At 40.5% G+C, this 11,705-nt stretch overlaps 1 protein-coding gene across 5 annotated transcripts in view; it reads left to right on the top strand.

Moving 5' to 3' along the window:
- Positions 1-11,705, top strand: part of SEPTIN2 (septin 2) — a 40,697-nt gene that overhangs the window by 2,153 nt on the left and 26,839 nt on the right. For all 5 annotated transcript variants that reach the window (XM_017860664.1, XM_017860663.1, XM_017860661.1 and 2 more), the window contains 2 exons: positions 6,750-6,775; positions 8,785-8,905. In XM_017860664.1, the coding sequence (XP_017716153.1) occupies positions 6,767-6,775; positions 8,785-8,905 (130 nt within the window). In that variant the 5' untranslated portion in view covers positions 6,750-6,766. The remainder of the gene's footprint in view (positions 1-6,749; positions 6,776-8,784; positions 8,906-11,705) is intronic.

The raw sequence follows: 11,705 nt of genomic DNA on the forward strand, positions 1-11,705 counted from the left end.
TGATCTCCTTCACCAGTGCCACAGCCCAGAATAAAGAACAAGAGCGTTTTAATTAGATTAGATTTACATTCTGACTGACTTTTAAACTAGCAGTGTGACCTAGGGAAAGGGGCTAGGGTTTCCTTCTATCATTCATAAATGTAACTCAGGGCCCCTTTTTATTCCCAATACCAGCATACAGAAACTGCTGTAAAAGAAAAGTTGTGGGTTTTGTTGTTGTTTTGTTTTGTTTATGTGTGTGTGTGTGCGCGTGTGGAGGAAAGGGAACACCGAAACTCATTTGGCAGCAGAATTGAGGTGAGGCCAATTGTATAGTCTATTCTGTTAGTGGTCATACATGCCACTTATCCCTGCCCCAGTCCGTGTTAGGAGTGCTATGTGATTATGCTGAACGTGGACCTTCCCCAAACCCAAAGAATCCAGATGCTTTGAATAAGAGATCATGGACCTTCCGAGTTCTACATCGCAGGATGTTCTTCATCTTGTATCTTTTGTTTTGGGAAAAGTGGTTTTTTTATATGTATTGGGATGCACGTGTTCTGTGGAAGAAATAAGCTGTGGGTCAAGATTAAAGACCTTTAAACAACTTCTGGCCTGTGGAATAAACACGATCTGAAGAAATAAAATTTTCATTTGACTACATTTTTGATCCATTTTGCATCCAGTGTTTTAATCACAGTGGTTGGCAGTTTGTGTTGCTGGATCAAGGCTTTCTCACTGAAAACCCTGTGCTTCAAAGGTTCATTATTCGTCTTTCACCTTCTATTTCACATTAGTTAATAAATTATTAGAGAAAACATTGTGGATCCAAGTTATGTTTCTGAAAAAAATAGATGGCAGGAGAAACTTGGTAAAGTCAAAGCAAAGTTGAAATGTCAGTTTAAGACAAATGGTTTCTCCATTTTCCCATATGTGTGCACAGGGTTCAGTGAGGCTGAGGGGGTTCTGTGGAGGTGTGGGAGAGGTGCTCTATGGTATTTTTATGTTGCACTGTGTGGGTTTGAAATCAGATACATGTAATAGGTAGTAAGGCAAGTGCCTGATCTTTTCTATCTTCAGCATTGGCGTTTAATCCTTCCATGTGAACTTGAAGCTCGTTTTATCCAGTTGTTTAAGAAAAAAGCCACACCATTAGGGATTCCAGTTAGAAATGGACTAAATAGTATGCTAATTTGGGGAAAATAAAAATGATTTGATTTCTGTAGGACCTGTTTTCTAGTGTGGTCCCTACTTGTTTGGATTTTTAAAAACTCTGTTGTAAATGATGTGCCCCCTTTTCTAATTCCTTGATATTCATTGCTGGTACTTGACTGACTTGAGGTCTTATATTCAAATACCTTACTAAATTATCTTATTCTAGAATTTTTTTAACCAGAATATTTGTGTTTTCTTTTTTTTTTTTTTTTTTTTTGAGACGGAGTCTTGCTCTCACCAGGCTGGTGCAGTGGTGTGATCTCAGCTCACTGCAAGCTCTGCCTCAGCCTCCCGAGTAGCTGGGACTACAGGCATGCACCACCACACCTGGCTAATTTTTGTGTTTTTAGTAGAGATGGGGTTTCACCATGTTGGCCAGGATGGTCTCAATCTCTTGACCTCGTGATCTGCCCGCCTCGGCCTCCCAAAGTGCTGGGATTACAGGCATGAGCTACCGCGCCCAGCCGAGTATTTGTATTTTCTGTGTATTCAGTCCAATCAGCAAAAAAGTATTTTGTTTTCATTTTCTTGTTTCATTATATTCAGTAAACTCACCAAGGTAGTATTAAATAATCATGGTGAAATTGCAGTATTTACATCTTACTTGGATCTTGATTCACATGAAAAAAAATGAGAGAATGGGGAATATGAATACTGATTGGATATTTGATTGCATTAAGGAACTAGCTATGGGTGATGGTTTGTCATTTTTAGGAGCCCTTATTTTTAGATATGCATACTAGAATATAATTGAAATGTTGTATCTCGTATTTGCTTCATAATCAGGCAGTGGCAGTGATGATTGTGGAAATGAAACATTATTGACTTTGAGTTGCTAATTGTTGAAGCTGGATAATGGACAGCACATGAGGGTTTTGTTCACTTTTTGTATAGGTCTTCATGTAAAAGTTTTCATGTAAGTATTTTAAAATAATTATGGAAAGGCATTCCTGCCTAATTATCGGTTGTCATTTAAATAGATTTAATTTTCTGTTGTTTAGAGAATAGCATTTGCCGTTGGTTTTCAGAAATATCCTGATTAGATTTAAGCAGTTTTCCTTTTTTTCTTTTTTTGAGATAGTCTCTGTCACCCAGACTGGAATGCAGCAGCACCATCTTGGCTCACTACAGCCAAGGCCTGGGCTCAAGGGATCCTCCCACCTCAGTCTCCCACTTAGTTGGGACTACAGGTGCCCACCACCACACCCAGCTAATTTTTTTATGTTTTTGTAGAGACAGTGTTCACCATGTTGCCCAGGCTGGTCTTGAACTCCTGAGTTCGAGCGCTTCTCTGCCTCAGCTTCCCAAAGTGCTGGTATTACAGGCGTGGGCCACCACACTTTGCCAGCAGTTTTCTTACTTAGTGTTTTCATTACGTTTGGTAGCTACATTTTATATGCCTCATCAGCATCTATTAATGCATGGTTTTTTTTCCCCAGTATTGTGTTGTTGGATTAATATTGATAGATGCTTTTGATACATCCTGGAATCTAATTGCTAGCATTTATTTTATTCAGGATTTTAGCATTTATATTTGTGAGTGAGATTGACCTATGGCGTTCATTCATTCCTTTTTTCCTTTCTTATGTCTCCATCTGAGTTGGTTACTAAAACCTTGCTGTCTTCATAAAACACATGGTTTTCCCTTTTTTCGGTAGAGGCTTGGAATAGTTAAATGACTTTGATCTTGTCCAAGGTTAGATGGAGTTCAACTCTAACGTCAAGTCTTGGTCCTTTTCACTGGTATGTCTTTAATCAGCTGCTCAGTGATACTCGTTTCCGGCAGATTTTCCAGTTTTTGGTTCTGTGTTGGTAATTTACGGTGCCCATTTTTTCTACATTTTCAGATTTGTGGCCATTTTGCTACATGTGATCTCCTCTGTCATTATTTCAGCTCTTTTGTATATTTGCTATTTTTTCCTTAATTGGGCTTGTGAGGAATTTGTTTTAGAAAACCAGCTTTTGAGGCCGGGCATGATGGCTCCTGCCTGTAATTCCAGCACTTTGGGAAACCAGGATGGGTGGATCACCTGAGGTCAGGAGGTTTCACCTGGCCAACATGGTGAAACCCCATCTCTACTAAAAATACAAAAGTTAGCTGGGTGTGGTGGCGGACACCTATAATCCCAGCTGTTCTGGAAGCTGAAGCAGGAGAATTGCATGAATCCAGGAGGCAGAGGTTGTAGTGAGCTGAGATCGCGCCAGTGCACTCCAGCCTGGGCGACGAGTGAAACTCCGTCTCCAAAAAACAAACAAAAAAAACAACTTTTGGATTTGTTTACTCTTCTTTTTTCCCCCCTCATAATTCATTTTTTCTCTTTATTGATTTCCTGTTTTATCTTGTAAGTTTTGCTTTTATCTTCCTTCCATTGCTTTCTAGAGATTGCTTGTGGCTTTGCTTTTGTTACTCTCCTTGATCCCGGGGATATCCAGTAACGTAACAAATTACTGGGAGTGACTTTTCATCTTTTTCCCCCCAATTTAAGCAGATCATTATTTGAGAACATTGACTGTAGAAATGTTTTTCAAATTTTGGTTAGGCTTTTTTTTTATGGTAGATACATGACTTTAAACATTTTTTAAGGTATTGATTCAAGTTTCTCTGTGTCTGCTAAATCAGATTTATTTGTTGTGTATTACTCAATTCTTCTCTGTCCTTGCGTATACTGTGTTTACTGAATCTGTCAAGTTCTCGGAGAACTATTAAAGTTTCTCACTTGAATTGTGTTTTTCTTAAGTTAACTTTGTATTTTTCCTAGTCCTTGCTTTATGTGTTTATCTACAGTGATTATTTGAACATATAGGCTTATGAATATTGTATCTTCCCTATAAATTGTTGCTTTTATCATTATAACTTGTTATCCCTGTTATTCTGCTTAGTTATTTTTACTCTGATTCCCACCTTGGCAAGGTGATAATAGTGTTGTCGCTCCTCCGTGTTTGTGCTAGCCTCTGCTATTTTTTACCTTGTCCCTTTATTTTCAGCCTTTCTTTGTTCCTTTGTTTTAAGCATATACCTTATAGCTGGACTGTTTTTTTGTTTTTTTAGGCCAATCTGTCTCCTCCTTTAAGCAGATAATTTGGTTATTTCACATTTGTACTGATGACTGATGTTCTTGAATTTTGTCCCCGTTGTGCTGATTTAGGATTACTTCTGATTTTGTTTCTTCTTAGTTCTTTTCTGTATTTTTGCTGGTTTGATGAAGTTGCTATTTCCTCCATATTTTTCTCTTAATTTGTTATTTTCTTTAACAATTAATTTTTTTTAACGTTCATAATCAGATACTTAACTCTATATTATTTGAAAACAAGATGCCAACTCCTTCTGCCAAAACTGTCTTTATTACATCTGACCGTTCTCTCTCCCTTTAGGAAGTTCTACTCCACACTCACACTTGCCCTCAATTCTTAGGTTATGCTGAGGTTAAAGGCTCCTGAATCTTACTGCTACTATTCTTTGGTTAACCAAGCCAAATAACATTGGGGATGCAGGGATCTCATTTCTTCCAAGGTAGTTGGGAACATTTCCAGTCAAAGGGGAAACAGAGTACACAGTATTCAGGAAGTTAAGATTTGGAGGAGCGGAATCGAGAGGCAAAGTGAGAGAAGCTTTTAAATAAGCTTCTAAGCTCCAGAGGGAATAAAATTTGACAGCAGTCATCTTTCTTGGTGGTGTTACTGAAAGTTAGCCAACAGACTCCATGCTTTCCAAAGCTTCAGGGTTTCTAAAATTTGTATACAAATTCCACATATCTCTGGCCGGGTGCGGTGGCTCACACCTGCAATCCCAGCACTATGGGAGGCCGAGGCAGGCAGATCACGAGGTCGGGAGATCGAGACCATCCTGGCTAACACGGTGAAACCCCGTCTCTACTAAAAATACAAAAAAAAAAATTAGCCAGGCTTGGTGGTGGGTGCCTGTAGTCCCAGCTACTCGGAAGGCTGAGGCAGGGGAATGACGTGAACCCAGGAGGCGGGGGTTGCAGTGAGCTGAGATCACCCACTGTCCTCCAGCCTGGGAGACTGTGCGAGAGTCCGTCTCAAAAAGAAAAAAAAAATTCCACGTATCTTTAAAACCATTGTCACATTTCTCAAACACTCAGATGCCTTCCGTCCTATTTCCTTTCCTCATAAATGTAGTTCACATTGCTCCCTGTACCCCAGTGTCAAAATCTAGTTCTCAGGTAGCTCTAGGAAACTCAGATGGGTGGCAAACATGTTCAGGTTACAGTTGCTATGTAATAGCGTCCCTTACTCCTTGAAAGGTTTCAAAGAGAGAGGGGAAATGACGTAATTCCAGAGGTCAGGGAAGTGTGTATCCGTGTGTATCCCATTTGTGTCCCTAGTGTCTAACATATAATCAGTACTGAAAAAAATTGAGTATTATTGAAAATACGGAATATGTGTGTATGTGTATATATACAGTTGTTTTTATCAACTTAAAATTTTTTTTAATTTTTTAATTTTTTTGTAGAGGTAGGGTTTTGCTATGGTGCCAGACTGGTGTTGAATTTCTGGCTTCAAGCAGTCCTGCCTCTGCTTCCCCGAGTGCTGGGACTACAGGCATGAGCCACTGCACCCAGCCACCATCTAATTTTTTTTTTTTTTTTTTTTTTTTTGATATGGAGTCTCGCTCTGTCGCCCAGATTGGAGTGCAGTGGCATGATCTCAGCTCACTGCAACCTCTGCCTCCCAGGTTCAAGCGATTCTCCTGTCTCAGCCTCCTGAGTAGCTGGGATCACAAGCACATGCCGCCACACCTGGCTGAATCAGTATGTTTAGTAGAGATGGGGTTTCACCATGTTGGCCAGGCTGGTCTCGAACTCCTGACCTCAAGTGGTCTGCCTACCTTGGCCTCCCAAAGTGCTGGAATTACAGGCGGGAGCGCCACACCTGGCCTATTTTTTTTAATCGAAGTTAACCTTTGTAATGATAGATGCTTGTCTTATTCCTAGGGAAATACTTGAAGTAATTGAGATGCTGTCACCTAAAATAATCAAAAGGCTCCTGATTCAGTTAAAAGAATTCATTTAAGTACAAAGTATAAGCAGAGCTACACCAAAGAATGTGTAGTGCTCCCAGGGTGGGGTAAAATGAGGATTGTTTATATAGGCAAAATGAAGGTGCCAAACAGAATTACAACATTTTCTGTACTAAGGCCCATTTAAAGTTACAAATTTGATTGGCTACTATTGATTACACTTGAAGGGATTTGTTTAACCTCCTTTTGTAAAGAAGTAACAGTCATAAGGATCTCTTATCTCCCAGTCATTTAGTCTAGGTTTGAGTAAAGAATAGGGAGTCTGGTTAATGTATACATCTAAACGCAAAAGTCAGAAAGAATGAAAGTAGTAATATCACATGAGCTCACTGTCAGCGCTTAACTTTTCCCTTTGGCAAAATAAATTTGGAAGGTTCTGAAATTGTATTTTCTTTTTACATTGCCTATGTGTAAGTTTTTTTACAGGTCAGTTCATCCTGTTAAATACACGTGTGTATACATGCATACTATCTATGTGCGTTTATGTGTGTCTGTGTGTTTTTCTTTTTAACAGACGAAGCTTCACAAAAGATGTCTAAGGTAAGATCATACTTCATGTATCTACAGCATAAGGAGAAAATTGCTTTATGTTTTCAGGCTGTTGGATTTGTACGATTCATTATTTTTAATACAACTGATGTATTTGATTCATTAAGACAAAGAGTTCTAATTTAGTTGTCTTTTTATTATTAATATATATATATACATATTTTTGAGACAGAGTCTCGCTCTGTCACCCAGGCTGGAATGCAGTGGCGCGATCTCGGCTCACTGCAAGCTCCGCTTCCTGGGTTTACGCCATTCTCCTGCCTCAGCCTCCCAAGTAGCTGGGACTACAGGCCCCGCCACCTCGCCCGGCTAGTTTTTTGTATTATTTTTTTAGTACAGACGGAGTTTCTCCGTATTAGCCAGGATGGCCTCCATCTCGTGACCTCATGATCCGCCCGTCTCGGCTTCCCAAAGTGCTGGGATTACAGGCTTGAGCCACCACCCGGACTCATTATTATTATTTTTTAAGATGGGAGTCTTGCTCTGTCAGCAGTCTGGAGTGCAGTGGCATGATCTCAACTCACTGCAACTTCAACCTCCCACGTTCAAGTGATTCCCCTGGCTCAGCCTCCAGCCTCTGGAGTAGCTGGGACTGCAGACGCGTGCCACCATGTTGGCTAATTTTTTGTATTTTAGTAGATATGGGGTTTCACCACGTTGGCCAGGATGGTCTTGATCTCTCGATCTCGTGAGCCGCCGCGCTCGGCCTGGTTGTCATCTTGAAAGCTTGGAGCTTTCTCTTTTTTTTTCAGGCTTCTACTTTTTTTTTTTTTTACACACATCAGTAACAGTCCTTTTAGCCCCCTTAGTACATTCCCAGCAGACCAAATAATTTAGAATTCTAGTAATCTATTATGATGAAATTGATGGGGCTCTTAGACTTGATAAATTGGTTTAAATCAGCCCTTGCAAGTTAGTTCAGAGAGAAATTAGTTCTAAAGAACATTCTGAGAAAAGCAGAACTTGTGGTTAACGTTACAAGATTATTATTTCTCTGGTTTTTTATCTTTGAGTCCTATAGTGTTCATTACTATCCAATGCAAAATCATCATATCAGTTTTTGCATTTTATACCAGTGTTAGCTTGGAACACGGATAAGCAAAAAAAAAAAAAGTCATTATTTCACCACTCAGAAATAACCACTGTTAATATGCTACATATATTCTTTTTCACCCGTTTGTGCATTTGACTATACATTTGCAAAATGTAGTCCTAAAGGAAATACTATTTTGTATCTTGCCTTTTCAATTAATAAATTGATTTTAAAATTTATTCTCATTTTCAGTATGCCACTGTCTAGATTCTGGTTTTACTTCTGCTATTCTTGCTTTCTCACATCTCTGTCCTCTCTCTCATCAGATATTCTACCAAGAAATATTGATACCTCAGTGTAGTCAGCTGTGATCTTCTCATTCTGTCTGTTCTTTCTTGATCTTTGACACTAGATACTCAACATCCCACCTCTCATTTGCCTGCCTCACCCTCGGTGAAACTGTTCTATAGAGCTAGAATCACAGCAAGAGAGATGCCTTTTTCCTGGATACTTTTCAGAAATGCATCACACCTAATACCTGGGGGAAGCTATTCCTTAGCCAAGTTTGTTGAATGAAACCATTCGTTCAAAGCACTGTCAGCTGTAGCAGTACTTTGTAAGCTTAACTGATTTTCCTGGAACTCCATAGTCTCTCAAGTCGAAATTTGAAATTGCGTTAAGATGTATTAAGCATGTGTCTTCTATGTATTGTTAAATTCCTAAACAATACTGATTAACACAGTGTTAATTTTCAGTCAGCATATAACTAAGGAGTTACACTAGATTAGTTTTCTTTTTTTAATGCTCCTAATTGAATACAGCTGGTTTTCTGATAGAATTAAGACTTTCTGGAAATGTTTGTTTATACTTTTTAAAAAATTTGTGAAAACTGATAACCTATGTTTCATGTCTGATTATATCTTAAAAGCAACTACTAAGGTGTTTGTTTGTTTTTAATCTTGTTTAGCAACAACCAACTCAGTTTATAAATCCAGAAACTCCTGGCTATGTTGGATTTGCAAATCTCCCCAATCAAGTTCACCGAAAATCAGTGAAAAAAGGTTTTGAGTTCACACTGATGGTGGTCGGTAAGAAATTAATTTATAGTCTCCAACTTACTAAATAAATATCTCCCCTTCCAATCTCTGGAGTATAACAACATGATCTATAAAGTAAGAGGCAGAGTCAGATAACTTGGGAATTTGAACAAATATATGTATATTCATTCGAAAATTTTCCTGAGAAGCAAAATTATTTTTCTGTCCCTTCGTTATTTACATGTAGTGAAAGTTTACTCGTTGTGTCAGCTGGCTCCAAAGTGGCCTCCAGTGACTCCTGTCTCCTGGTATTCACAACTTTTTCCTAACCCTTCCTGCATTGAATAGGGTTTTACCTGTGTAGCCAGCGGGATATTGTGGAAATGAAAGTGTGTGGCTTTCTAAGACTAGGTCATGAAAGACATTGTGGCCCCCACCTTGCCTTTTCTCACATTACTCACTCGGGAGGAAGCCGGCTGCCATGTCAAGAGAACACTCAAGCAGCTTACAGGGAAGCCCACCAAGTAAGGAACCAAGGCCTGCCGATGGCTATGTAAGTGACCCATTTCAGAAATATCCTCCAGGCCAGGCATGGTGGCTCACACCTGTAATCTTAGCACTTTGGGAGGTCAAGGCAGGCAGAGGATTAAGCTCAGGAGTTGAAGACCAGGCTGGGCAACATGGTGAAACCCTGTCTCTACAGAAAAGATGAAAACTAGCCAGGCATGGTGGCATGTACCTGTAACTCCTCTCACCTGAGCCCAGGAGGTTGAGGCTGCCGTAAGCTGAGATCATACCACTGCACTCAAGCCTCGAGCCTGGGTGAGAGAATGAAATCCTGTCTCAAAAAAAAAAAAAAAAAAAAAAAAATCCAGGCATGTACAGTGTAACGTTCACAATATCTAATAGAAAATTGTGTGGCATCAAAGAAGCAAAACCTGAACATAATCAGGAGAAGAATCAGGCAATAGAAACAGATCCAGAAATGACAGAGACAGTAGAATTGGCAAAGAAGAACTCTATTACTTAAAGGAAAACACGAATATAAGATAAAGATACAACAGAGAACCAAGTGGAACTTCGAAAGACTAAGAAATTTCCATCATAAGCCTGATAGCACATGATACGCTGCAGAAGTGAAGGGGACAGTAGATGCACAGTAAGGGAGAAGCTGGGAAAAAAAAGAAATGGAACGTGTCCTCAATGTCCTTTGGTACCCTGTAAACAGTCTAATATATGGATTATATTCACAGAGAAGACAGGAAAACAAAAACAATCATGAAAAAATAATGCCTGGGAATTGTCCAATTTCAGCAAAGTTATAAATGCACAGATCCAAGAAGCTTGACAAATACCAGGCAAAATAAATATAAAGAAAACTAGACCAAGATGTATCATAACAAGCTACCAGAAGCTACTGATGAACCAACAAGCAGAAAATGGAATAGAGAAAAGCACACCAAAGCACGTAATAAGCAAATAGACCGTAGATAAACAGAGGTCTTTAAAAGTAGCCGGAACAGGCCTGTTGTGGGGGCTCACACCTGTAAACCCAGCACTCTGGGAGGCCAAGGTGGGTGGATCACTGCAGCCCCAGAGTTCAAGAGCAACATGGTGAAACCCTGTCTTTACAAAAGATAGGAAAATTAGCTGGGCTTGCTGGGGGGTGCCTGTAATCACAGCTACCTGAGAGACTCAGGGAGGAGGATCACCTCGGTCTGAGACGTCAAGCCTGTGGTGAACTGTGATTGTGCCACTGCGCTCCAGCCTGGGTGACAGAGTGAGACCCTGTCTCAAGGAAAGAAAAAAAAAAAAAGGTAGCCAGAACAAAGAAATTCATTACATACCAGGGGTTGAAGGTAAGAGGAGTGACCACTGAATTGTCATTAGGAATATGGTAACTGGCCGGGCGTGATGGCTCACACCTGTAATCCCAGCACTCTGGGAGGCCAAAGCAGGAGGATCACTTGAGGTCAGGAGTTCGAGACCAACCTGGCCAACACAGTGAAACCCCAGCTCTGCTAAAAATACAAAAATCTGGGCATGGTGGTGCATGCCTGTGACCCAGCTACTTGGGAGGCTGAGGCAGGAGAATCGCTTGAACTCGGGAGGCAGAGGTTGCAGTGAGCTATCACACCACAGCACTTTAGCCTGGGGACAGAGCAAGACTCCATCTCAAAAAATAAGTAGAAATTGGCTGGATGCGGTGGCTCACGCCTGTAATCCCAGCACCTTGGGAGGCTGAGATGGGCAGATCACCTGAAGTTGGGAGTTGGAGACCAGCCTGACGAACATGGAGAAATCCCACCTTTACTAAAAAAAACCACTAAATTAGCTGGGCGTGTTGGCACATGCCTGTAATGCCAGCTACTCAGGAGGCTGAGGCAGGAGAATCGCTTGAACCTGGGAGGTGGAAGTTGCAGTGAGTTGAGATCCCATCATTGCACTGCAGCCTGGGCAACAAGAGCGAAACTCCATCTCAAAACATGATGGATCAAGTCTGTAATCCCAGCACTTTGGGAGGCTAGGCGGATCACCTGAGGTGGGAAATTCGAGACCAGCATGACCAACATGGAGAAACCCTGTCTCTAGTAAAAATACAAAATTAGCCGGGCGTGGTGGCACAGGCCTGTAATCCTAGCTACTTGAGAGGCTGAGGCAGGAGAATCACTGGAACCTGGGAGGTGGAGGTTGTGGTGAGCCGAGATTGACCATTGCACTACAGCCTGGGCAACAAGATTAAAACTCCATCTCACCAAAAAAAAAAAGAAAATTGAAATTAAAAATGAGAAAAGGTGTATGTGGCAGGCAGTAGAAGTAATATAAATTTTTTTTTTTTTTTTTTTTTTAA

The sequence above is a fragment of the Rhinopithecus bieti genome, unplaced genomic scaffold (assembly GCF_001698545.2).
Source record: "Rhinopithecus bieti isolate Rb0 unplaced genomic scaffold, ASM169854v2 scaffold_56246, whole genome shotgun sequence".
In the NCBI taxonomy this organism is placed as follows: Eukaryota; Metazoa; Chordata; class Mammalia; order Primates; family Cercopithecidae; genus Rhinopithecus; species Rhinopithecus bieti.